General features: G+C 42.6%; 5 protein-coding genes across 5 annotated transcripts in view; 2 read left to right on the forward strand and 3 right to left on the reverse strand.

The window, feature by feature from the left end:
• Positions 1-1,254: 1,254 nt before the first annotated feature.
• LOC128300911 (uncharacterized) lies at positions 1,255-14,276 on the reverse strand. The gene is made up of 5 exons (XM_053037163.1): positions 13,566-14,276; positions 13,106-13,504; positions 7,492-8,097; positions 3,743-4,058; positions 1,255-2,223 (listed from the first exon to the last, which is right to left on the reverse strand). The coding sequence occupies exons 1-5, from the start codon at positions 13,740-13,742 to the stop codon at positions 2,126-2,128; spliced, it is 1,596 nt and encodes a 531-aa protein (XP_052893123.1). The 5' UTR covers positions 13,743-14,276; the 3' UTR covers positions 1,255-2,125.
• An 822-nt stretch (positions 14,277-15,098) lies between these two features.
• LOC128297595 (cell division control protein 45 homolog) lies at positions 15,099-17,285 on the forward strand. Its single transcript, XM_053033270.1, has 2 exons — positions 15,099-15,440; positions 15,510-17,285. The coding sequence occupies exons 1-2, from the start codon at positions 15,099-15,101 to the stop codon at positions 16,875-16,877; spliced, it is 1,710 nt and encodes a 569-aa protein (XP_052889230.1). The 3' UTR covers positions 16,878-17,285.
• Positions 17,286-17,421: 136 nt separating this feature from the next.
• LOC128298240 (mitochondrial tRNA-specific 2-thiouridylase 1) lies at positions 17,422-18,795 on the reverse strand. The gene is made up of 4 exons (XM_053033987.1): positions 18,720-18,795; positions 18,492-18,657; positions 18,239-18,423; positions 17,422-18,173 (listed from the first exon to the last, which is right to left on the reverse strand). Exons 1-4 carry the CDS (start codon positions 18,793-18,795, stop codon positions 17,422-17,424), a joined length of 1,179 nt encoding a protein of 392 aa, XP_052889947.1.
• A 3,765-nt stretch (positions 18,796-22,560) lies between these two features.
• Positions 22,561-24,093, forward strand: LOC128298718 (chromosome-associated kinesin KIF4-like). The gene has a single exon (XM_053034490.1). The coding sequence runs from the start codon at positions 22,561-22,563 to the stop codon at positions 24,091-24,093; it is 1,533 nt and encodes a 510-aa protein (XP_052890450.1).
• A 113-nt stretch (positions 24,094-24,206) lies between these two features.
• The window catches only part of LOC128297644 (protein king tubby), a 41,287-nt gene continuing 38,087 nt past the window's right edge, over positions 24,207-27,406 (reverse strand). The window contains exon 6 of the mRNA XM_053033325.1: positions 24,207-27,062. Coding sequence (XP_052889285.1) covers positions 26,793-27,062 — 270 coding nt within the window. The 3' untranslated portion in view covers positions 24,207-26,792. The remainder of the gene's footprint in view (positions 27,063-27,406) is intronic.

Consider the following 27,406-nt stretch of genomic DNA (forward strand, 5'->3'; position numbering starts at 1 on the left):
TTAAATTATTAAACCACAAGCCGTCTTTCTTTTTTTCCATTATATGTCTTGTGCAATTAGTTTGTAAGCGCAGCTCTATCGTAGTTCTTTAACGGTACGTTAGAATACCATAAGTAAATGCAACATATTATACTTGCCCCCGGTACTTTCCACCAGTTCTTTCCAGCGTTTCATTCCACGCGACTAAGTATTTTTACGAAGAAGACACATACAATCGTTTTTACACTCCAACTCACAGCAAAGGCTTGTAAAACGTTCAAAAAGAAGGAGCAAGGAAAAATGTAACAGAGCGTTTCTGGGAAAAACAAACAAACCGTAAACAAAAGGCATTGAAAGTATATACATTAGTGATATGATGCGAAACAAACAAAAGACAAGCTGAATTGTATTTAAAAGTAACAATTGGTCAAACATTCCGGACTTTTCAGGCAAAGAAGTGCTGTTTTTCTGCATGTGCACTATTTTCCAACGATCGAATGCAACGTTTTTTAAAATCTTTTTTCCGTATATACATATATACAACTGGTACCGCTATTATTTTGTAAGAATGACGCGATATTTATATCTATAAGAATATTCCATTTTGCATTTCTCGTTTATTGGTTTATCAAGCTTAAATGGTTAGCTGTGCATCGTGTAAAAGACGGTTCATGCCTTTCGAAGACTTATTTTTTGATGGTGGTTAAATGCGAACGCGCGGATAATATGTGCGTGCAGAGATTTTGTTTGCCTTTCTTAAGCGCTAATACGATATATTAAAGACATTAGTATGTACTGCTATTCCTTTACTACGCGCGCAACAGGCAGATATTATTTGATTATACACCTGTACATTATTACAGTAATTTTCTTTTTTTTCGGTATCGCTTTCAAACACATTTGGACTCTGTAGCATTTCTGGGGAGAGTTGTTAAAAGATGGCCTAGAATTTGGAGTGAGAGAAAACAAACAAGAAAAGTAACACCAAGATATTTGGCACGAACGTAGCAAAAAGGATGATATATTAAAAAAAGAAAGAAGAAACAAATCAGATTTATGGATGATGAAGTATTTTGGGAGGAAGCAAACAACGAGATGTTCAATATTAACCACTGGTGTAAAACGAGAGAAACTTTTTTGTATTTATAAGACAAATAAAATGCAGCCTAAGCGGAAGAAGCATCCGCAAATTTCTTACCTGTTTATGTGTATACATTTTGTTTGACAAAGCAATGACTTCATTGTGCTCAAAAATAGTTTGAAAAACGTCCCGAAACTTCATCCCAATAACAGGAAATTAATTTATTTATTTATTCATTTTTACAGTTAGCTTCTCCTTCCCGTATTCACACTTTTCATCTAACGCTTCCGTATTCGATTGCATGTTGTTCTGTGTTCCCTTTTGGTGCCCCGTAAACTATGCCCGTTTTCGTGGAATTTTGATCTCACTGAAGAATTTTTGTCTCTTTGCTATGGAACTAATCATGTTTACCCATAAGGACACACTTGAAGGAATATGCTTAAAATATTAGTAACTAAACAAAAACAATACTTTTCTCTCTACGCCCCCTGTTTTGTTTCCAATGGTGTACCTACTTCTGTTGTTACACGCCCGCTCCCTGCGTGTACTCACACACTATCGAATTTCATTCAACACTGTTGTTCTAGTGACTAAAATCATATTGATTGTAAGCTGGTGGTAGCGTAGGCACGACCTAGTTAGGATTTCGTTTCTTTTCCAATATATGTATTTTACAATCTTACATTGATGATCATCCATAAAGTAAGCACATTGAATCTACCGCTAAATGCCTTTTCCGTAGGAGTCAAAGTAAGAAACCATCCGGCAGAGGCACACACAGATTCACACAGATTGCACATTATTATTTTACCGCTGTTCTCATCGGTCGCCAGTTGAGGAGATTTGTGTTATTTTTCGTCCTTTAGTTCGATTGTTTTTTTTTCTCATCGTTATTGGGTATTGGTAAATCCTCCAATTCCTTATTCAACACATTTAAACAACAATATAGGGTCAGGATTTGCTGGTGGTCTGTGGTATAGTAAGTATAGTATGTGGTACTAGACAGCAAACCGTGGAACCAGTCCAAGCAGTTTGTCGATCGTATGGAGGCGGAGGGATGGCTTCTTATGGAACAGGCACCTTCACAGGTTCTTCTTCGCCCGGACCAAACAGCAGTGCACTTAGGGCGAACAACAGGAACACAACACCACCGACGAGGGTTACTAAAACGAAAGACAAGATAAAGATAATTATTCACTACCATGGTTCAAACCAATTGGACCTACGATGGAGGATATTTCGACCAAATCTTTACACTACAGAAGAACCTCCAGAAATGCTGAGAGACCCATAAATTAGTCCTAGCTCACTGACATCGAAACGAATTGTGGAAGATCGTGCGAAATTGCTGATTCTCTAGGAAATAAGTATGTATGCGAGAGTATGTAACGTACAGTTTAACTCTTCTATTTGTGTTCATTATTTAGGCGACCCGATTTTCACCCGTTCTTCATCGATTCCTTGGTGATATAGACATCATCGGACGTAAGCGAAGACCTTCGGTCGCGAGAACTCTAAAATTTTAGTGCGCAACACAATGCGATGGAGATAAAGTACCTGGTTGCCGGAGACTATGAACGTGACAGGACACGATCCGGTTGAGATGGGTTGATGGGGATAGTAAAAGAGTGATCTCGTATCTACCGATAATAATCTAAACTATGAAGGACACACATATGCTACCGAGACATAGAATCTGTCTACGAGCTGTACGATCGTACAACGAGTTGAATTTGATACTCTGCGGCGGGCGGATCATTTTACCGGATAAGAATCATATCAGACGAACCATCCCAAAATGACGTCCACATGGACGGAGGCGATGCGTGTTAGAGCTTAAATGCGATGGAGTAGATGCCAGGATATAGGACTCTTGCAGCAGACAGCTCAGCTCAGTGCCTCCAAAAGGCTCGATCCGTCATCGGTTAAGTATGTTAGTATGAAGAACAATCGATGGGCGCTACATGCTTCTGCTTCTCTTTAAATTCATTTGCACTTTTTGGTTACGTCTGTTGTCGGGTGACTGACACAGGACTACTGTTTGAAACGTTGGTTTTTCTTCAGATTGCAGAGGATATTATAAATGTCTTATCTCTCTGTAAGGTTAGCAAACGAAGAGTCTCCCCATAATAAACTTCTTTGCTCAATTCCTAATTTCTCACAAGGAAACAGAGAGATCTTGAATGAAGAATCGCTCAAATATGTCATATTTTATACGCCTGTCACACAGGTCCGGGTTGTCCTCAACAGCTACGAGTCCTTCGGGACTATGGAGACAGAAGACGCCAATTGTCCAAACCTCATTTAGCACTGGGTTATTTTGGTCTTGTTATAGAGCTCCGACGATTTAGAGACGATAAATCAACCACGAGCTAACCTGTGTGGTAGCGGAGCAGATATCTTGAAGGTGGCAAAGGCCAGAAGGATACGAATTACTGGGGCAAGCGATGTGGATGTCGGACTCAAAACGAAACACGAGGCATAGAGGAGTACAGTGGAAATAGTTGGCATTAAGTAAAGCTTAACCTGCGCGAGATCTTGATCGTAATTGGAAGAGATGGCTGCAGCATTGAATCCAATTTCCTGCATCAAGCACCCCCTCGCAAGTCTCCGTGAAATATTATACCTCAATTCTGTCTAGCACACTCTCAACGCCAACGTACTAACGCATGAAAAACTTACCAGTTCGGACGGAAATTCGTTGGGCGATCATACGCCCACCGATCACAGCCAGTCCGGTGCAGATCGAGTGCCCAATAATACCGCCCGCAATCACACCGTAAATGTTTTCGCGCGCACTCAATATCACGGTGGTCAGCTGGGACCGGTCGCCCCATTCCGCCACGAACGTCATCGTAAACGCCTGCACGAAGATACGCAACAGCATCTTGAAGGCACTGTTGTTCCGTCCACGACCCGCCCCTCGCCGGCTGGTGCTGCCACCCGTTTCCGCATCCTGGCCCATCAGATTGCCACCGGCACTGACTTCACGTTCGTGCTGCGGCGTTGCGTGTTGCATGCGTGGTGGCGTTGGTGCATAAAAAGGAGGAGGAAAAAAAGGAAACCAAAATGTGGTTCGCATTAGTGAACGTTTGCTGTGGAGCTGTGGGGAGGTGGAGATCAATATAACGAGAAAACATTAAAATGGCAATAGAGAACGACTTCGTTTCCGGCTACTGGTACCCTGATTTGTGTAAGTTTGGTGCAACTTTTTCTACACAACGCATTTGAATAAAAAAAAACAATGTGTGAATGCATTTAGCATAAACTCCCGATTTAATGCATCGATTATAAGTGAGGCTAATGTTTAAACCCTTCCTTAATTGTGATGTGTAATTGCTTCGGGAAGGTTCATGCAGAATTGAACAGGGTTACACACAATGCGATGATTGAACAAATGAATTGCTAAATGAAAAAAAAACAGAGGAGAGAAGACATGCACAGAGAAGAGGACGTTTACATCGTGATACTACGGGGTTTCCCAATTGAAGTTGCAAACGCTGGCAGCTTTGAGATGTTTTGATTTCTAACATTTCAGCATTAAATTGTAAGCTAGTAAGTAAAATCTCAAAATTACAATAAGACCTGTAAAAAATAATGATGTATTAATTTTTTTTACCGACATAATTCTTAATGAAGGAGTGATTCAACATAGATAAACATCGTCACGATATCTATTTTAATTCAATGAACTTTATACACTCAAGTTTTGCTAATGGAAAGCGGTTGAGATAATGGATGTTTGTTATTGTGGTCGGGCAATATAGCATTAAACCACCAAAAAATGTAAAAGCAAGCCGCGTAACTGATGTTTTGCATTCAGTAAATTACAATCAAATTATGGCCACTTAAGATATGTTGTGCACATATTATTATGCAGCAAATACATATTACATTGGTCACACGTCAGCCAATCCCAGATTATAATAGAGTCAAAGCTTCTAATTTGAGAACAATTTTGTCACTATATTTGTCATATTACGTACGTTTTACGTACGATTTATTTTCCGGACAGCATCGAAACTTGGCCAATAAAGTTCGCAAATCGAGCGTTTTTTATGCTTAACGTACAACTTGACGCTAGTGTTCGGAAAGAAACTCTGCAGCGTATATCGAGTTTTCGCGTATGTCGAATTTCCTTAGAAATATCGTTTATACTTCATGTTGAAGAGTTGAAATATAAACATGTATATCGAATATGGCATACTGCGGGAGTTTGTTGTATCTTGTTTCAAACTTCTCCCCGTCCAAATAGACATAAAGTGACAAACCTGTCCACAATGATGATCACATAGCCTTGAAAATAATTCAATCTTGCAACAACAAAGCACAATCCCTCGCGGTGACAGTTCTACGCCTGCTGTTGTGATTTTCTTCTATGAATCTGTATGCAGTTCCAATTTACTTCGGTTGTTCCATGAAACAAGGTAAAATATAATTATTTCATGTAATATCTCAAGAATGGCAGCTAGGCCAGAATAAAGGGAATAAATGGTGAATTTACACTGGAGTAGGTTTGAAACAATACTCCTGGGCCTAACAGGCGTAAGTAACTTTATAAATTGATTCCGGTATATCATGGCAATCATGTTAAAAATTAATATTAATATAAATATTAAGCATCGTGGATATAGTTTGTGTATGAAAATATTCAACTAAGAATTAGCCGGTATGCAAAACATAGTTTGTCAGATGGTATAGTCAATTGTCAATTTTATAGTTATATCCTCGTTTAGACAATAGCATTGCATTCATTACAAAGTATTCAGTTGCGGGAGGAGCCTAAGGCAGTTTCGGCGAGCCAAGATTGCCCATAATGACTCCTTCTGATGAGCTTCGAGAATCAAATCCCACAAGTTCTTGATAACGTATAATAAGAACTTTGCTACATGTAAGTGGAACAAAATCTCAATCCAAGTACCATGCAACTTTACAGTCCTTCTAGATATGACCCAAATGGGAGGCCATCTTCAGATCTCGTGATATCGGAATTCAATACTGCCATACAAATTTAATACCTTATCTTGATTTGCTTGCAGTTTTGTTCCACAATATGTTCTAAAGCTTGCCTTTAATCATTTTATCTCAAATTTAATCCATTTATAATAAGTTAAATTACAAGTTTTTGAAAATTTAGAAGATCTTTTTAACGACTCAATTTTTCTCAAACTTTGGACACTTCCGAAGTGTTTCTGGAACGAAAGAGACACTCTTAAATTAACATATGATACCCCGAAAAGCAAGCTTGGGCCATTTAGTTAAATAAATACAGCATAAAGAGTAGTTTAGCAAAATTTCAAACGATGGGATATATTTGGTTTTTGAGATTTTGAGGTTGAGGATTTTGCCAAACACAGTAACGAATTTTAATCTTTAGCTTAACCGAATGATGAAACAATGTTCGAAGCCAATCGTAAACCCCTGTAAGCAACACCATAGGAACACATTTAAGCATGGTGAGTGTAAATAATTTGTTTTGAGATTTGTTGTAATTTGAGCAAAAGAATGACAAGAAACTGAAAAAACAAAAACTCTATAAAATCATCTACACCCAATAGAATATTCAAATGGAACAATAAAATAAATCATTATTTGCTACTTTTTTACATTAACAACTATTAGCAACAATGCGTTAGGATTGCAAACTTAAAACTCATAGCAGCACTAGAAATCACACGTACGAGAACACTAAACAACACTAAAATAAATAAACAACAGTCACACATGTCGAATCATGGAAACAGCAAACGGAACTAAAAAGAACAATCAACAAAAACGGAAAGGATGCGACGCAATCAGCACAACAAAGAAAAACGAACAACGTTAAAATCGGTATTTTGTGCGAAAGATAACCTTTCATCGCACAAGTGCATGGACAGAACAATAAATAAAGAACGGTGAGGTGGAGAACGGTGTGCTAAACATAATAATGATAAAAAGTATGTTCATACTACTAAACAAAAAGAAGAAAGAAAGAAGAAGAAAAAAACACAAAAATAAAAGTTAGAAACAATAAAGGAAAATATAAAAGTAACAACATATTAAAACAAAACACACACACACAACAGAATGAAGAAAGCAGGGAGAAACAAAACAAAAAGATATCTTGCAAGGAATGCTGGTGTGTGCATGAATAGTTCCCTAGTTTTTATCCACTTCAGAAAAGCGGTGTATTGCTTTGGTGTAGGTTGGTTGTTGTAGTATTGTTTTCCAATAAGTTTTTTTTGTATTGCGCGTGTGTGTGGGCGTGTGCGTAAGGGTGAAAAAGTGTGCCTTTTTCGTTTGTTTGTTGCATTGTTTTCCCCTTTTCTTCCTCACTGGGCCAATATGAATGTGCCGCCGGTGGAAAACGAACCGTATAATCGTTAAATAAAAAGGATAGGCTTTCTTCCGGAGGCCGTGCACCCGGCACTCGGCTCAGTTTTGCTAACCATTTTGTGCTGATTTGCTGCACCGTTGGTCATCGTCGTACCAGCCATCGCCGTGGTGATGCTGGTGGGATGAGCATCTTGTACACCGGCGCCGGCGGCCAGATGAACCGATCCGTTCGAGTGAATGCTGCCGGTCGCTGGTCGCAACCGTTGTCTCTGCTCGCCACGCTCACCGCCACCGTCCAGCAGTAACAGCTTGCTGCGGGAAGACTCCAGCACTGTTCCACCACCGGTGGGTGCGGTACTTTCACCTCCTCCTCCACCTCCACCTCCTTCATGGCCACTCTCTGCGGCGATGGCGACGGAAGACGTCCCATCGTTGGGACCGTGCTCCGTTGAGATTCCAGATTTACTGCGAGATACTACGGGTGTTTGCTGTTGGTGACCTTCCGCGGTCAGCTGGGTGGCGGACGCGGACAGGCGAAGCGTTGCACCGGAAGACGTTGTGTGGTTCTGCTGCTGTTCGGCCAGCGAATGGAACGAGCCATTGTTGGGACCGTGGCGGCGGGGCAAGATGCCAGAATGTTTCGTCCGTTGGTCCTCCGTATCACTTAGCGGGACGAGTTCGACCGTTTCCTTGCGACTTCCGCTCATGGAACGGGCGAGCTGCACCGGCACCGGGTTTTGAAGGGTAGCGCAACACAGGCAGGAACACACGCAGATTACGGGGGAATTTACGAAAGTAAGAAAGATGTGATCATGTTTTATAGAGCCAAACATTTGAGCAGCGATCATGGAAGTATGGGAAATTTTTGGTAAAGTGAACTTAAGCTTGTTTCTTGCAGACACACAACGTAAAGAAAAACTCGCTGTTGAAACGTTTGTTTTTTGTTTTTGCACGTGAGCGAAACAATACGAAAAGCGACCGAAATTGAATTAAATGAAATTGGATGGTGAAAAACCGGTGAATAACACTCATACGCATAATAAGGGAAGAGTGGAATAATGGAACAATTATTTGCAACAACAAAGCTACATCGGAGAGTTATTAATAATAGTGCAAAATAAACCAAGTAAATATTTCAATTAAATTTATAATCCCCTTCCACAAACCCCCTTTACAGTTGCATACGTTTTGCAACGTTCAAGTTCGAATACAACTTCAAAATACGATTTAAAAAATATATAAATTTGTTGTTTCTGATTTTTACTATTGGTAGCTATGTTTACATAGAACTTATACAATAAAAAAACCCGCACTTGGTATTACTTCATGAGATCCACACCATACTTGACCTAAAAGAAGCAAGCGACACGCACGACTTGCATGGAAATTTTATCCGAGATTTGAGAATTACCGTCTTGAACTGATCCACATCGAATTATTCGTGTACGTTGAGCATCGACTTCACAAAGAACCAAATAAAAAGTCGACAGGATTCAAAACCAGGGAGCTGGAAGTTCTCAAAGTTTTGTCCAAAAAGTCGCTTCAATCGTCAAGACAGCAGAATTGGAACAAATTCCCTTAAATGTTTGTGTACCGTTCTGCTGGAACATGTAGTGTTCTTCTCCGCAGAGGTTTCGAAAACTGGAGATAATAACCAGCACCTGAATTTGGCGTTGGTTTTTTAAGAATATCAAGGGAATTGGGAATACAAATTAAAATAAAAGAAGCTACGAATTCCGGGTAAAAATAAAAAAAAACATATTTCTCGTAAAATTTAGAATAAAAAATAGCAAAAACTTCCCTCCACCTCAGGCCTCGAAAACTACCTTCGACGGAGGAAATACTCAGATTGAAGGGATTTAACGATGAATTTACACTGGAGTTGGTTTGAAAGAAACCCACCGTAAAAGCCACCGATGATTAACTTGGGGCGCTGGTGCCAGATCTAAAATATGTATTTATTGCGAAATTACGGCTGTAACTTTATAAACCGATTCTAATATATCATGGCAGTTATGGAAATATTAACAGGCAGTGTGATAAAACGATAAAAATGCACGGAACTTCCCCAGCTGTCCTTAATATGAATCAGTACGGTATATTGGATACTTCCCAACCCAATTTCGTTTGAAGGTACAGGCAGTCCCCGAGATGCATTACAAAGTTTAGTGCGAGGACACGTGTAACTTATACAGAAATGCAATATAAATTATAATATAGACATTATAAAAAAGAAAAGAGTCAAACGCCACAAAAACTATTAAAGATAATTGAGAGTGCAGTCATTTCAGGTTTTTCGCGTAATTGCCTAACAAATCTCAAATCTGTGTTGGCCTAAAAGCTTCCAAATGCTTCCATTAAGGAGGTCGATCTTCGTTCGGCATTAAGTCTTCGTTAAAACGTTTTAATGAATCATTTTTGAATTAATGTTTGCAAGTCTCTCTTTCTGGGAAATTGTCCACTGATCGGATGCAATTGGTTTTGACAAACAATTTCACTGTTTGGACAATTGCTTCAACGTTCGGGGGATCGCTTTCCTGTAGGTACTGCAGCACTTTTACTACTCTACCTATCGTGGCGCACTGTGCTGTGACGGCTATAACAAAGCTACTACTTGACATTGTGGTCTCTTTTAAGATAGAAGAAGCCATAAAAGAAACCAGATCGTCCTTATCAGATTGATATGAAAAGATTTTAATTTGTTTGACTGGTTCGACTGGTCGATGTGACACATTCCGCTTTCTACAGGCATTAGCAACAATTGCTTTACTGTTTTGCTAATGGTCGTTACAAATTAAATGATAACGTTGTCGAATTTTAACTGTACATAGTGGGATAGCTACAAAAACACAAAACAATGCTGGGTTCTCCTTAATGTGTTAGGTACTCGTAGGAAAAATCGGTAAAGTTAATATTAGTTAATATTATTTAATGCACAATTAGTGGAAAGCTATAGAGCCGACTTTCTTCGCTCCTTGTTTAAGGAAATTGCTTTCAGGATTACAGGCGACTTAAAAAAGACTTAGCTTGAATGTTTTTTGTTATAAATTAATTGAGCCGTCTAAAAGATATGGCCGGATCGTTCTTATGATTAGGGGGAATTAAAAAAAATGATCTCTCAAACTTCAAAATTAAATCAGCTGTATTTAATACTTGAAAAAGAATTCGATTGAATTCTTTTTTTTAGTATTGTGCCTATAAGACAATTAAAAATCAATTAAAATCAAACAGTACAGTAGTTTTTGGAAAAGTTCTTTGTTGCTTCCAATTGTTATAAATCCAATAAAAATTATGATTTTTGTCGTACATGGTGATCGTATGTCTCACATTGGAACTCTTTGGACAATTTTGTATTAAAAGCTTGAGCTTTTAATACGACGCCACCCATTGTTGCCAAAAATTAATAATAACAATATACAATTCCAAAAAATGTGCTTCCTTTACTAAGTTTTACTAGACGGCATGCCGTGGACAGTGATTATTGTTATAGGTAATATCGTAGCATAACATTTCATAACAACAAATTGAACTTGCAAAAGACATAACTAAGTATAAATGGCCCATTCATATTTTAATCAATTAAAACGGAGATGTGGTTCCAACATCGTAAAGATGAGACAGCAGCACACATCTAAAAAACTGTTCTGCAAATGACTGATCTTCGCCCGTCACAATAGACGTTAGGCCTTGAAATCACGCTTTATTTATCGCTTTCTGAACGCACAGCTTTACACGGGGCTAATATTTGTCCTCTGATAGTCAGTGACTCATGTAAAGAGATAGTGAGAGTAATCAGTGCGCCACAGCATGCGCGGAAGCTCCACAATTAGTTGGCTTACGACACTTTAGCGGCACAGGAAATTATCCCATTGAGGTTTGCATTTAACGTGCTCAAGGGCGTACCAGCTTTGAACGGCGTCAGTTCGAAGGGGCCGTCCGCACAAAGCATCGAGGATAATTAACACAACAAACCGCTAGCCACTACTATTACTCTTGCAATTTGCCAAAGCACCTTATAGCTGCACTTGGAGAGCAAAATTTTTAAAAAAACTCAAGTACAAATAATACGTTAACAAAGCATAATATGAATGCAATAAAGTGCGTCTATGGATAACTTATAAATAATGTTAGTGTGTATAAGGTGCATGGAAGGTAAAGCATAATAAATGCATATTAACGAGCATGCTATAACAACGAACGACATATAGAACAATAGATAGATAGCATTATATCAACTGAAGCAAATAGAACCAAAAATGAAAAAAGTAATTAAGACTGTGCCAGATTCCCATTACAGACGCGTGCCATAAACCTAGGACTATAAAGTAATATACTGATGTATACAGGACACGAGAACCCGGTTTAGGTTGCAGCGCTCATCAAATGTTTTTGACTCGGTTTGTTATCAATCGAATGTATCTTCGAACGCAACCGTGAAAGACAACTACGTGAGCGATAAAGTTGCTGCAAGAGCACAACGATACGATAGTAACAAACATATCAAGAGACAAACGTGGTGCTGTCGTGCTCTATCGCACGGGCAACGTGCTTTATCGCACGGGCAAGGTGCTTCATCGGCAGTACATTTTCACGCAATAACACAATGCAGATCGATGAAGGCGATCGATAATCGTTCCCATAGCAACACGAACCAATGGAATGTTTTGTCTGGCTAACTTGCGCAACATATTTCCATAGTAAAGATGTCATTATACATTCGTTTGCACTGCTGGCATTAGGGTGGCGTATGCGTTTACTATCAGATACTTAATATAAATTCATTAAATCGCTAATTAAATGGGCATTACCACTGATTATTATCGAAATAAAAATTCAACACCTTCTCGGAAAACAAGCGCTTTTAACTGCACTAGGTGGATTTCGTTTCCCTGTAAGCTTTTATCTTGATTAATTCTGACACCGTACATACCGCATACCGTACTGCTACATATGTTTAACGAAAATGATTTACAGCAAGTAAGATTAACGTGTGTACAGTGATGATAGTTGACCATGCTCCGGTCCGGCATCTAACAACGCTGATGTTCCGAAATTATCACCTTGCGCGCGACACGAGGTTAATTAATTCGATGAACCGGAACGTATTTTCAAAACTAACAATCCTACAACAAGCGGAACCGGGCAGGTCTTTGCATTTGCGGTGCGAGCATGGCCAGTGCGATTCGTAAAAGAACGGTAGGTCAGGGCCGTTAAAGATTGGATTACAGGCCCAGGAAGCAACTGAAGAAGAATTAAAAACGTGTACTTAAATCATCAAACAACGCGCCAGACAGAAACACGCTGATAAGGAAGATGATGCCAATGTCGTACGCTCACCGGGGGGGGTTAATGACACTCTCTTTCTTGGAGCAAATCTGGGTGGGGATTGTTTGAATTTCAAAAATATATATAAAAAAAGCCTAACGTCTATAAACGATGCATAGGAAAAGTACGAATTTATAAACTCAACTAGCACTAACAACTATAGTTGATTAGGATCAACAGTACATAAACATAGAAAGAACGAAACGAAGGACAAAGACCAATGTTTATGAGACAAATAACATCACTTTTCAGCCTACGTGACACGTGAGATGCCTATTTAAGACGCATGTGAAGTTTTGTCACCGAAATCAAGACGAAACAACAAAACACAAAATCCCAATGAAACCCATAGGACGGAGGAATAAGCGTTTTTTTAGGCATAATGGAGCGCGATGGACATACCTCATCTTCGCGTTTTCTCAGATCTGACTGCACCTCCTCGAGTTCCTCGGCCGCATCGGTCGCTGACATGTGGTATCCATCGTACAGCATCTTAAACCCGAAAAGGGCAAATAGCGCGGTCGAGATGTAGAAGGTATAGACGCGCGGTATGATCGTGGCCAATATACCGAACATCACCGATAGCACGGTCATCAGGGCAAGTGCAGTGATCGCACCAGCAAACACGGTTAACCGTGGATGCCGCATGGCCATGATAGCCGCGATGAAGAACGTTTTATCGCCAAGCTCGGACACGATAATCACCATGAACGAGGCAGCAAAGGCGTGCACAAACCCAATGTCGGACGAAAGCAGTGTCTTTCCTTCGGTTGGTGCACTGCTGCTTCCATCCGGAGATAGCTAAAATGAGAAAATCAAGAATTAGTACGTCAATCGTAAAGCAACAACAAGAGCAACTTACCTCATCCACCTCGGTCACGACGGAAATGTCTTCCTGCGGCATCTTATCCGCCCCTATGCCGGCCGTATCCAGCATGCATAGCAGTATCAGATAGAAAACACATACGTACATACAATGCACGAGCCGTTGGGCGATATTTCTTATAACGAATTTGTTCATCACACTTTTCCCAGACATTTTCAGCTAACGCGAGGATGGTGGTGGGATTCAATGTCGAAGGCACCTTCCGCTACCTACAAGGTGCCAGCTAATCAATACGACGTAAGCGATAGTTGGAAGAAACTCAATTTTCCTTTACGAAACCGCGTTGCGTTGTAGCAGAATAGTGGTTGTTGATTATTTTCCTCCGTTCCACGATGGCGTAGACTACAAACGGTGGAGGACAGACAAACGGTCACTGAAATATTTTCACGGCACGTTAATGACACTCGTGTGTAACACTGATGTGAATTCGATTCCTGCCACTTTGCAGACTGAAAAACGGAGAACAACCGCGTCAGATAGACGCCGTTTGGAAACACGTAGCTTTACAACCCGGAGATAAAAATACGCGCTGATACACGCCGACCCGTCTATCGTTCTCCAATTGCCACTTCGAACACACGATAAAGGAGCGGGGGAGTAGCATGCACCTGGCGCAAGGGAAGTAACCGCGACGGCAACCGAAGTGACCACAAAAAGAAAACGTATACAAGGACCAACCCGCGGAAACGACGGGGAAACGCGTAGACAGAAATGTTTTTGCTCTTTTTCTTTTGAAGTCTGTTGCTGTCAAACTTCGGTAAACATCGGCTCATCACGGATGGTTTCGGCCAAGGCCGCTACATTTGACGGTTTACGAAATGTTTTACTGTAAATTTCACATGTTCGAAAAGAAATTAAACTAAACGTTTTGTTTGTTAAAAGACAAGAGTTTTAAAAGCTAATTAATATACAAAATTTCAAAACTCCTCGGACGTCATATGTATGTTTGACAGTTGGCTCGCAACAGTTCCCAGGCAACATTTGTTATTGAAAGGGCGATACTCCGTTAACAAGGCCATAACAAACTCGTTGCGAATAATAAATTGTATATTTACCGCAAAAATAGCACCCTTTGTACGAAGCATACAAGTTAACTTTCAAACAGGCCAAATCATTTGATTAAATTATCTTTACAAGAGCTTGCGGTCAAACGGTGTGTTGTCGCCTTTGACAAGTATGCCCAGTGGGTTATGGAAGTTATGCTTTCGGCGCGTAAATTTATGTTATGGTACCAGAGCATCTCAACAGAAGGCCGCGGCTCCATCCATCAAACAGTTGTACCAAACTGCATTACTAGCAAAAATGTGCTATTCCTTTTAAAATATAATAAGCGTTTGTGTAACTAATGTGTGTTTGCCTAGTAAGAACAAAATTGAAACATACTTTTAAAGCCAAATATCATCCTCTAACGACTTCTGTGACGGATGTGAGATCGGTGTGTTTTCCATTTACGGCCTCGGTGCGTTGCATTGTTTGCTGACCAAACATTCGATCGGAGCGCCGGAAGCGATGTTTATCGCCGACCTAAGGAAAGATTTCTACCAGCAGCTGATCGGCAAGCGGATTCTAGTGCTGGTCAACTATGATCTCGACGCTATCTGTGCGAGCAAGATTTTGCAGGCACTGTTCCGCTGTGACAATGTGATCTATTCGATCGTACCGATCATGGGGCTTACGGGCATGAGGCGAGCCTACAACGAACACAAGGGCGACGTGCGGTACGTGCTGCTGGTCAACTGTGGTGGTTGCATCGATATCGTGGACGTGCTGCAGCCGGAACAGGACGTCGTGTTTTTTATCTGCGATTCGCACCGTCCGTATGATGTGTGCAATGTGTATAGCGATGGTCAGGTGAGTATATGGGTGGGTTAGTTACGAACAACAAAAAAACACTGAAGACATCCTTTCTCTGGCTCGTAGGTTCGTATTCTGGGTGAGATGAACAGCAGCGAAAACATACCCGCCTTCGATGATATCTTTCAAGATTCGGACAATGAAAGTAACGATGAGGATGATGCCGGTTACGACGATGACAATGCTGGCAGCGATAGTGATGACGGAACAACACCCGACGGCAAAGGAAACAATCGTATCCAACGCATCGAGCAACGGTTGCTCCGTCGCCGGGAGCGTAAAGCGTGGCAAGAGCGTCGGATAACGCTAATGTTCGAATACTCCCAGTACGCCTACTACGGTTCAAGCTCAGCGCTCAGCATATTTGAGTTGGCGTGGCGCATGTCGAAGGATTCACTCGATCTGCTCTGGTGGGCGATCGTCGGCGTGACGGAGCAAAAGTTGCTCGGCAAGGTCGAAAGCTCCTCGTACACGCTGCTGATCGAAAAGCTTCAATCGCACGTATCACGCCTAACGAACAAAGCGAGCGATCAAGCCATCCAGACGTCGGTGAAGATCGTGTTTGAGAGTGATCTTCAGCTGGCCCTGTTTCGGCACTGGAGCGTGCTGGATTCGCTGCGCTACTCGTACTATCCCGCCTGCCGGCTAAAACTGTGGACGCACAAGGGTGACAAGCAGATGAACGAGCTGCTGGTGGATATGGGACTGCCGCTGGTACAGGCCAAGCAAACCTTCAACGCGATGGATCTGGTGTTGCGCAAAGAGTTTTACGAGAAGATAGAAAAGTTCTCCCCGAAGTACAACATGCCGGACGTGACGTACGCTTCGTTCGTGCTGCAGTATGGCTATCGTAACCGTTACTCTGCGGCCGATTACGTTTACTCGATGCTGGCCATACTGGAATCGGTACGGCAGGACCGGTTACCCGAAGCATGCTTCCTACAGTCGATGGATGCACTATCGCGAGCGAAAAAGTCCATTCTCGACGAGGGTATCGAAATGTGCAAAACACTTCTCACGACCATTTTTAAGCAGGTACAAACGTGTCTGGAAATGCATCAGATACGCTCGGCCGGTCCATTTCTGTATCTTGTGCTGCAGGAGGAGGTGTCTTTCTTTAGCTGCCCGTACGGGTTGATGTTGCTGGCAAGGTTTTTACTACGCGCTCACGTTGCTGTATCTCGCAACCGACGGGCCCAGGAATTGCCCCTGATTGCCGTCGCACCAATCGATCTGCAGAGTGGCATCTCGCTGCTGGCCGGTGTGCCACCTGCCTGTGAAGACAGTCGCCATTTTTTCGCGAAAGCGTTCGAAGAGGCAGGCAACCGTAGTGGAGCGATAATCTCGCAGGACTTTTTCGAAACGGCCGTCATACAGATCAAACAGTCCGACTGTACAAAATTTCTCGATGCGCTCACCGTTATGCTGAGCTGATGAGGCGAGGCAGGGCAGCTTGTTTTAGGAAATTTTAGCCTTAAATTGTCACACATCCAACTGAACATTTTGTCCCATCGGCCGGGTTTGTTGGTTTGATACGTGTAGTTATAGCAATTAGACTGTGCTTGTGTTTGTTTTTTGTTTAAGATCTATATCAATTAATATTAAATGTCTAGCGCGTAAGGTAGCTTTCCGGGATTTTTTTTGTGTCTTTTCAATTCATTGCGCGGCAAATAGAGTTGCTTCGTAACAGGACATTCATTTTAATGTACTTCGACATAGACTTTCCTACCCTGAATGACGATAGAAAAAAGCGATATGAGTTGCACAAAACAATCCGTTAACGAAACCTTCGATAAATTATTGCCCGGCCAGGGGGAGATTAAACGATACGTTAGCTTAAGGTACGGCATTTACCATTAAGGAAATAAATCATTTACCTGTAATAAGACAATTGCGTCATCTTGTTGGAAGTAACAGTGGAAATTGTTGTCAAAGACATTGATAGAAAGAAAGCAACTTTTAAAATGATTGAGCACATTTACCCACTTGCTTCTTTGGTTAGCAGCCATTCCTTGCTGTTATACGCTACCGATGGTCCTGGTTGCACTATTCGAGCACTGCCAAAACATTCCTCATTCCTATAAAACACAGCATACTGACCGGGTGTGATCGCACGGAGAGGTTTATCAAGCTTAACAAATAGTTCTTTCCGTCCATCACACTTCATGCTAGCGGTTTCGATTATGCTACAGCCGACCAATGGTTTAGTGTGCTGGAAGCGAAATTCACACCGTACCACCTGTCCCTGATCCAACCCGGGTGGACTATTTATCCAGACGGGTTGTTCCGCGTACACCATATCCGTATAGAGCAACGGATGATCGTGTCCGGAAGCGACCTCAATCACGTTCGTTTCACGATGCTTCCGTAGCACGTAGTATGGCTGTAGACAGCCGCCAATTTTACACTTCTGTCCTACCGTCCAGTGATGTAAACCGGCATGACGACCCACTTCCTTCCCACTGTCAACGTCTACAAATGGGCCGGGCTTCGATTCGATGTACTCGGCGATAAATTGCTGAAAGGAACGTTTGCCTACGAAACAGATGCCCATACTTTCCTTTTTTCGTGCAAACGACTCCAATCCGATCTCGTTCGCCAGCTGTTTGACTTGCGGCTTGGTACACGATCCGATCGGAAACATTGTGCGACGGAGCGCTGAGGCGGTTATCTGCGACAGGAAGAACGTTTGATCCTTTATCGGATCCGGTGCCATTAGGAGTCGCACTTCTGTGAACGAAAGATAGGATATTTGCTTCATACGAAGGACATATTGGGTTGTTTCGGGGTCTTACTTTCGTTCTCCTCGTATTGCTCCAGAAAAGGTCCAAAGTTGGTCCGTGCATAGTGGCCGGTAGCGATCGCGTCAGCACCAAGCCGTTCGCGTGCATGGTGAAAGAATCGATTGAACTTTATGTGTCTGTTGCACAGTATGTCCGGATTGGGCGTGATTCCTGTTTCGTAGTCTTTTAGGAAGTTTCTAAAACAAAAAAAGAGAAAGCTAAACCGTTCGTAATTCATTTAATTTTGCGAGTTAAAGCCATTTACCCAAACACTTCCAGCCAGTATTCTTTCACGAAATTGATCTCCTCCAGGTGGATGTCCAGCATCCGACACAATCGCTGAGCATCCTCCAGATCCTGCTCACCAGAACAGTAACCGGACTCATCGATCAAGTCCCAATTTTTCATAAATGCACCACATACCTCAAATCCTGTACCGTAACGGGTAGAGCGAAATTCAAACCTTTTCTTTAGAACTGGTGTTTTCACTTACCTCGCTTCTTTAGCAAATAGGCCGAAACGGCGCTATCAACACCGCCGGAAATACCGACCACAACTCTACGAAACATTCGATCTCAGTACGAAATTGGACAGTATTTCATCAAGTTACGTTGATTAACAATTCAATTAGGAAGAGAAGTGATCTTTTGTGCCGGTCGAGAGAAATCAAAATAAACCGAGCCGCAACAATCTGTCAAAATATCGCCATGGTAAACAAATAGCCCTCTTGACAAGCTTATTAAGGGATTGGTTACAGCTCTGCCGCATCCGCAACTGCCGGATGCGGCACATGTTAAACTTGTTTGATATTGCTAGGCGGCAACGTGAGAGGTGCTGTCATGAATGTAAAAATTCCATAGAAAGGCATGCGGCAGAGCTGTAACACTTCCTCCTAAAGAGAGCTAAATTCCGGCAGAACGTGGAAAATTATAAACGGATAATAAGGCAGCAGACCCGACAAGAAGCGCAGCTTCGAAGAGGACGAGCAACTGATGCATACGGCACGATATCTTGACGGACTAGCTAGAGGTGATCGACAGGTGGAAGTGCTACTTCGTCGGACACCTGAACGGAACAGATGCAGTAGATACCGCACCAAGTGCAGGACGCAGAGAAGAGCAGCACTACGATAGCCAGCATGACGGTGACGAAGTGCCCCCGAATGGCGAGGACGAAGTCATCGGCGCCGTTAATCAGCTGAAATGTAACAAGTCAGCTGGCAGCGATGGGTTGATGGCCGAATTGTTCAAGATGGGACCGGAGAGGCTTGCCGCTATAACGCATCAGCTGATTGTAAGAATTTGGGAACAGGAAGAACTAACGGATGAGTGGAAACTGGGTGTCATACACCCAGAGTATAAAACAGCGGACAGGTTGGACTTCCGAGCCATAACAGTCCTGAGTGATGCCTATAATATCTTGTCATGAATACTCTTCTGCAGACTTGTGCCCCTTGCTACAAATTTCGTCGAAAGACTGGGTTTTTTGGAGGCATATCGACCGCCGATCAAATCTGTACTCTACGGCAAACCCAGAAATGCCGAGAGCACCACATCCCTACGCACCAAGTCATTAACTTCAAGGCGGCCTACTACTTAGCTTGGAGCGAACTATGGAATACCATGTAGCAGTACGGATTCCCTGGTAAGCTGATACGGCTGTTGAGAGCCACCTATGGATGGGGTGCAGTGCAAAGTGAGGGTGTAACTTCGGCCAACAACATACGCAACTTACGCAACGAAATCTGGAAGTCCAATGTTATTGAGAATCTTCGAATCGACGACACAAAATGCAACATAAATCGCACTCACTTACAGCACGAGCACGGCGAGGAGTTCGATGTCTGAATTACATGGAACTAGACCTGTCGGAGATTGGATGCTGCCTGAATCAAAGGGAATCAGCTCTGGATTGACTTTCTTAGAAACAGGATGGGTGATTTGACCAAGTCAACACAAAGCGGCCCTAGAAGGAGAAGAACACACACCAACTGGGCGGGTGCCACTCAGCGGCGGATCAAACGGTAGGCGGAGTAGGCGGTCGCCTAGGGCCTCGCCGTGTTGGGGGCCCCAAACAATTTGTGCCGATTGTGCGATTTTTGGAAATTTAGCAGCAGAGTTAATTTATAGCACAAAATCTAATTAAAAAGGAAACAATTTGATCGAAAATATGCTTGGATTTTATATATCCTTGGTTATATAAAATATTTGTTTCTATTTGACTAGCTATATCGGTCCGGTTACGCAAGCGAATTATGCAGTGTACTCAAACTCCTTCTTCTTTATCGGCACGACATTCTCAGGATATTGAAGCCTACCATTTCTGGCTTTCTTTAGACGATTAAATGAGATACCAAACCAGCCAAACAACGTCACGCTGAACATGTCAACATAGTCCCCAAAAACCCTGCAATAATAGCCAACGTGTGAGAAACCCTTCTATCACGCGCAATGAAAACACGTGAGAGCGCATCAGCAATATGCATACTGGAGGGGAATTGATGTCAGCTCCTGTTTTGGATGCTCTCTTGGTGTTGGAAATCTGAAAACAGCCGGTTTTGTATGGAATTTCGTATCACGCAGCTGATTATCTTAGTTGTGCATACACACGCAACACAAAACCACACAAGACGATCATACCGAAGAGCAAACAGTTCCCTTCGCCTGAGTAAAATGTGGATACAGATCACACACACACACGCTACACATAGCCACACACGGCGATCGTATCGCTCGAATGGTGAGAGCGAGATCGGCTGCCGATGCTAAATGCGAGCACCGCGTGATAAGACTCTCGCGTGATAAGCCAGGTATGCGTATGAGGGAGGGGATTCTTCATCTTGAAGAGAGCGATGGTGTGCGTTGCAGGGTTGGCGTCGTATGTATTGACGAGTCCAGCTCGGTGTTGCTTTGTTCGGGAAAAGCTATATGCGTTGACAAGTTCGGTAGAGCTATCGAATGACCGTCAAATGTTGTTGCTGGCAACGATAACTTGCCAATAAATATATATCATTATTTTACATGAGATATATGAGACAATTGTATGAGATACCAAAACGAGCCAAACCACATCACGCTGAACATGTCAATATAGTCCCCAAAAACCCTGTAATAATAGCCAACGTGTGAGAAACTCTTCTATCACGGGCAATGTTAACACGCGAGAGCGGCTCAGCTATATGCACGCTGCAGGGACATGCATGTTACCTACTGTTTTGGATGCTCTCTTGGTGTCGAAAATCTGAAAACGGCCCGTTTTGTATGGATTTCGTACCGGCCGACGGCAAGTTTTTACGCATTTTTTTGCATCGACTGGTGGAGATTTAAACGCATGCGCAAGACACGAAAATTATGTGCGTGGAACGATCGACATGGTGCGGATAGAGTTCTTAAAACAGAATGTTCCTAAATAACCATAAACGTGGTAAATAATACACACCCATTATACTTACTTATTGTTTTATCAATAAAAATACTTTCGGATGGTACTTGTTGCGAAACGAAAATCGCGAATTTTAGAGTCGAAAGACAATAATTAATTTGCATTGCTGTTAGCATTTTCAGTTGTTTGTTTGTTCGTTTTTTTATTACACTCTTGCCTTTACAACAAAGTATGTATGGTTTTTTGTATGGAATTTCGTATCAGCCGGCGGAAAGTTTGAGTGAGATGAAGGATCCGGCCGCAATGATGGTCCAAGGACAATCCGTACGAAAGATGTTTTGCGGATCGATCGATCGACGCGCGACAGGAACCGACTCTTGCACCGGGACTATCATAGGAAAAGTGGACAAATGTAGTTGCAGATCATTTCAAGGGCCTCAATGCCCCCCCCCCCTCCTTCATCGTTTTTAAAATTAGAGGCCCCAACTATAATTCCGCCCTGGGCCTCCAAGGGGATTGATCCGCCACTGGTGCCACTAGAATATGACCAAATTGAATAGGATTTGCATCTTTTCCATGCAAATCACCTACTCTTTTTATTCTTCTTTTTTTGCCCCACACAATCAAAAGCTTACTGTTTCCTTTTTAGGTTTTCAACTGAGTCTTACGACTTCCATCACCTACTCATCAAACCATCATTGACGCGTGGTTTGTACGATGCTCGAATACAGCAGGCCGATCATAGTTTACAATGTGATATTTGACGCTTCCGGCTAAAAAAAATCTGTCGTTCTCTAAAACAATTCAGTGAATATAGAAATTAATTGTAGTTGCAGCTCGCGACATCCGTGTGTATTCCTGGGCTTTTTATAGACTTTTTTTTTCATTTTGAGTATATAAATAACTAACAAAAAAAGAGGAATCCAGGAGTCACAATTCTACGTTTTGTCGCAATGCATTCGGTTTCCGTGCCTGATACCGTGCAGGTAGCGGTTCGCATCAGGCCTCTGTCAACGCAGGAGCTAGCCGGGGGACACCATAACGTGATCGTGCAACCAAACCCGACCGAACCACGGCTGATTGCGCGAGGTGCTGAAGAGTTTAGCTTTACCGATGTTTACGGTCCGACCGTACCGCAGGCGGAAGTGTACGATCGATCGGTACGCGGTATCGTGCTAAAATTGCTCCAAGGCTTTAACGTGTCCATCCTGGCGTACGGACAAACGGGATCGGGCAAAACGTACACCATCGGAACATCGTTCGATGGGCGGCTAACGAATCAGAGCGGAATATTGCCCCGCGCGTTGCTGGATATCTTCGATGCGGTGAATGCACCTCCGGATGGTGACGGTTCCAGCGCAAGCTATCGTGTGTTTTGCTCCTTCATGGAGCTGTATCAAGAGCACGTGTATGATCTGCTATCGCATCGAAACCGATACGAACGGCTGCTGGGCATTAGGGAAGATGCCGAAGGTGTCATCGTACCGGGACTTACGGAGCTGGCCGTGTCGAGTGCGGAGGAAACGTTCCAATGGCTAATGCACGGAGCCAGCAGCCGAGCGACGGCACCTACTCGGATGAACAAGGAGTCGAACCGAAGTCACACCATATTTACGGTTATTATTCGCTCACGGCGAAAAACAAACGCCACGAACGCTGAACACGTGCGTATCTCGAAGCTACATTTTGTCGATCTGGCCGGTTCGGAACGGGCGAAAAAATCACGTGCCAGCGGTGACCGGTTGCGGGAAAGCATCCAAATCAACAAAGGTTTGCTCGCGCTCGGGAACGTCATATCCGCGTTGGCATCGTCCAGTGGAACGTCTCCGGCCAAGTCCGCCCGTACCACGTTCGTATCGTACCGTGATTCGAAGCTGACGCGTCTGCTGCAAAACTCGCTCGGCGGAAATTCGATCACACTAATGCTGGCCTGTGTGTCGCCGGCCGATTACAACATCGAGGAAACGATCAGCACTTTGCGGTACGCCGACAGAGCACTGTCCATACGGAACAAACCGGCCCGAACACCTCCAGCACCGATGAGCCATTCGGGCAGCATGGCCGAGGTAGAACGGTTGTCGAAAACGGTCTCCGAGCTGCGTACGGAAAACGACCAACTGAGGCGCCGCATTGCCGCCGAACTGAAGCCAGCGATCGATGCGGGTTTGGCTGGTGGCAAAAATGGCACCGGTCGGCATCTTGCCGTCCAGAACCGGTTACTGCACGGGCAGCTGCAATCATCGATCGAAGAGTCGACCCGCAACGAACTGCGAGCGTCGATTGCCGAGAACGCGCTCGGTAGGCTGGAACCGTTGGTGTTGCAGGAGTTGCGCGCGGAATATGACGAACTTATCGGTACGGCCACGTCACCACCGTCCGGCGATGAGTTGCGGACCAAATGTGAAGAAATACTTTTGCGATACCGCACCGAGTACGAAGCGCTCCGGCAGCGACCAACCGCACAACACAGATCCACCTTAGATTAACGCAACTCGCTTGAGGACTAACGCTATAAAAGGATCCCTAAAGTTTGAACCTGTAAACTGTAACCGGTTCCTTTTGCGAACTGATTTCAATGCCTTTTTTTTCCTCTGTAGACACTTTATTACGGCTTTATTCATTCTTTTGCTTCATTAATTTCCCCCTTCGCTCTCTCTCTCTCTCTGTCTCTGTCTCGCTCGCTGGTTGGTTTCATTTGCACTACAAATTAGTTGAAAATACGTACAGTTCACTCACTCGTTGCGCTTATTTAAATAAAATCGTTTGCAGTATTATTCTACCATTTCGTAAGCAGCATGTAAAACATAAATGATAATTAAGTACAAATGAAATGAAATGCGTTTGACCACTGCAAACATTAACCACTACTAGAGGTTGTGTTACTGCTTCTCCAGCAATTTACAGAAGCGTCGTATGCACTAATTTAAATGGCCTCTGTTTGGCCATACACACTCAACGCTAATTATTGCTCGTGTGGCGCACGAGTATATTATCTTCTCTGCCTATCTTGTTTGTTACGTTTCACTGACTAGACGTGTTAACTTACGATTTGTGGAGTTGAGTTTTGTTTCTTCTTTTGCACGTTTTATGCATTAGTTCTGTTTTCTTCCACTATTTTCTTCCTTTTGAATTTCATTTTCCAACTTCTTAACTTCAACCAAAAATTTGTGGAAAATTAAAAAGCAGTTTGTACCAGAAATCTATTACGCAAATTAAATATTAATCCTATACCACTGAACTAAATATAGTGCCCTTAGCATCCAACTTAGTATAGCAATATCGATTATGCGTTTTGTTTGCCACCATGCTGCAATAAGAATGTAATACTTAGTTTTGTTTACCATTTGGTGGGGGGTGACACTTCATAAAATTTAACTTAACATACGTACACCCTAATGTTGTTTAGTAGCAAAAAACCCCTACACCATCTGAACACACTTCACGCACTCAAAATCAACGCACTGTTTAAAAAAAGTCATTCATTGCTGGGTGTACATTAAATTTAAATGTGTGTGTGTGAAAGGATCGCCATCAGAACCTGATGCAATTTTTTTTCGGTTTTTCACAATAACACAATTTGCAAATGCACTCTTGTAAAGACTCGGATATGCCCTCATATGTGAAACATAATCTTAAAGCTAGTTATCAGCAGAACGATAGTGCAGCGATAGTGCAAATAAGGGCGGAAACTTTCATTTGCAGACAGGCGCAACATTAAGGCAAAGAAAAGCTTTTCTAGTGCTTTTTCTATTACAGTCAATAATTTTCGCATATTTTATGCGCCATTTGTAAATTAAGTAACATCTTCCAAATGTTTCATGTTCCGATAGTCTTTTGTATCAATCCTTTTTTTCCGTGGTGTGTTATTCGCCCTAGTTCCATGTGTATTCCAGGCCCCACTTTTAATGTTTATCACACAGGAATATTTCAATTTTTGCCGTGAGTTGTAATTTAAATTCATCAATCCAGTAAACAAAGAAATTATTCGAATTACTTAATATAGCTAAATCAAACTCTTTATCCGGTGGTTTCTATTCTTCTGAACGCAAAAAAGAGGCGCTAAAATGTACACTACATTTATCAAAAGCGCGTTTTTTGTTTGTTTGTTGCTTTTAAATTTTTGCTGGCTAATTGTTCTGTTGATTATTTCTTTTTTTTCTCTCACAAACCCTTTGAGGGTTATCTTTAAGAAGTTGCAGCTTTGTTCTACCTCTTTCCGCTAACGGTTGTCTCTCTCTCGTTTGTCTTTTTTCCCTTTTCTTCAAGATGTCCGAAAACGGTTGAATCGAAAAGCTTACAATTACCAATAAATGAAAAAAAAACCCATACCATCCGATCCCTCAACACCCTTAACTGTTAACAGTTTCACTTTAGCATGATGCTACCACTGGATGCTTATTTGCTAACTGAGCTAACATTGTTAAATGTATGTAAGTGTTTTGTTTTTGATTATGACACAACCATTTACCACTGTTTTGTATTTTATATTGTTTGTTCAACTTTCTAACCACCTTGTTGTGTGGCAACATTTAGGCAATGTTTGACTGAACTATGCAGTATTCTAGCACCGTTCGGTGCAATCCAACGTGTTTTGTAGCTTTAAATGTTTGATTCGAGTAGCATTTGCCAATCCACCGTACACAATGCGCGGTAAAATATGTTTAGGCCAATCCAATTGCTGCACAACATCTTAGCTGGGTTGTATACGTACGCTGGTCGTACGTTCCAAAACAATTCAAACTGTTTGCAGCATTACGCAAAACAACGCTCTTTACACGTTCTGGGGCCCTTAATTACACACTTTAAAACATTACCATATTGTCGATTAGTTGGAATCGGTGTCAACCCCACAATAATTATCTACAACATTTAGTGATTTTTGTGGGGTTTGAGTGGTTTGCTTGTACCAAAGCATTGAACCCCGCTTTAAAATCCAAATGCGTTCGCTAACCCATTAATATACCCTACCCATAATAAATAGCACTGTTCGCAACAAAATAACTTAACGTCTAATGCATTCTAGCAATTCCAATTCCCGTAACAGCTAGTGCTCCACTCCAGGAACGGTTTCTCAATTCCTCTCGGTTTCTCACCACCATCGGTTGAGTATATCCATCTGTTGGCAGTATGGTTGCAGCCAGCGGTATGGTGCAGCTTTCCATTCTTGCTCATCATCGCGCCGCTGCTACTCGCAGGCCAGCTTCCCGTCGAAGCTGGACAGTGCGATGGCGAACGCCTGGAACGCGCACAGCGGATACCGAAAGTCCATGGTAAAGATGTCATCTGCCGTTCGCCCGAACTGCATCACGATGTACTCTGGATCGGAATCGTGCACCAGCTGAAAGTTCTTGACCGATGCTTGCGTGACGCGACCGTGAAAATTTAGCACATACGATTGCGTTTCATCGTTCCAGATGGGCGTCTTGTTGTGCAGTTCAACGACATTGTCCATGTTCTAGCGGAAAGGAAAACAAAAGAAGTTTACAAATGCGTTAGTAACAGGCACAATCGATAAGCGTGGCATGGTGCGCGAACCACCTTTAGCACCGGTAATGGGGTTTTGGCTAGTCAAATAACTGACCGCCGTTTATCGGTCCACTTTGGTCCCAAGAGTAAACGCTTTCCTAAACACACACACGAGCGCAGAACGCGTGCTGAATATAGCTCGGTTTAAAATATGGTCACGAAATACACGTGGCCGGCTATGCGGGAGCTAGGCTATTAAGGGCACGCTCTCAGAGGCAGACATCCTTGGCAGAGGTCGTCCGACAATAGCCAAGGGCTACTATTGCTATTAGT

The sequence above is a fragment of the Anopheles moucheti genome, chromosome 2 (assembly GCF_943734755.1).
Source record: "Anopheles moucheti chromosome 2, idAnoMoucSN_F20_07, whole genome shotgun sequence".
Lineage (NCBI taxonomy): Eukaryota > Metazoa > Arthropoda > Insecta > Diptera > Culicidae > Anopheles > Anopheles moucheti.

Bases quoted from the DNA above. Each gene is read 5' to 3' on its own strand.
- LOC128300911 (XM_053037163.1), bottom strand. From the start codon at position 13,742: ATGTCTGGGAAAAGTGTGATGAACAAATTCGTTATAAGAAATATCGCC. The intron at 4,059-7,491 runs GTTAGCAAAACT...GCAACGCCGCAG, and splicing joins CAGCAAATCAGCACAAAATG to CACGAACGTGAAGTCAGTGC. The intron at 2,224-3,742 runs GTAAGTTTTTCA...CTTTCGTTTTAG, and splicing joins ACGAATTTCCGTCCGAACTG to TAACCCTCGTCGGTGGTGTT.
- LOC128298240 (XM_053033987.1), bottom strand. From the start codon at position 18,795: ATGTTTCGTAGAGTTGTGGTCGGTATTTCCGGCGGTGTTGATAGCGCC. The intron at 18,658-18,719 runs GTAAGTGAAAAC...GTTACGGTACAG, and splicing joins CTATTTGCTAAAGAAGCGAG to GATTTGAGGTATGTGGTGCA. The intron at 18,424-18,491 runs GTAAATGGCTTT...TTTTTGTTTTAG, and splicing joins TACTGGCTGGAAGTGTTTGG to AAACTTCCTAAAAGACTACG.
- LOC128297595 (XM_053033270.1), top strand. From the start codon at position 15,099: ATGTTTATCGCCGACCTAAGGAAAGATTTCTACCAGCAGCTGATCGGC. The intron at 15,441-15,509 runs GTGAGTATATGG...TCTGGCTCGTAG, and splicing joins ATGTGTATAGCGATGGTCAG to GTTCGTATTCTGGGTGAGAT.
- LOC128298718 (XM_053034490.1), top strand. From the start codon at position 22,561: ATGCATTCGGTTTCCGTGCCTGATACCGTGCAGGTAGCGGTTCGCATC.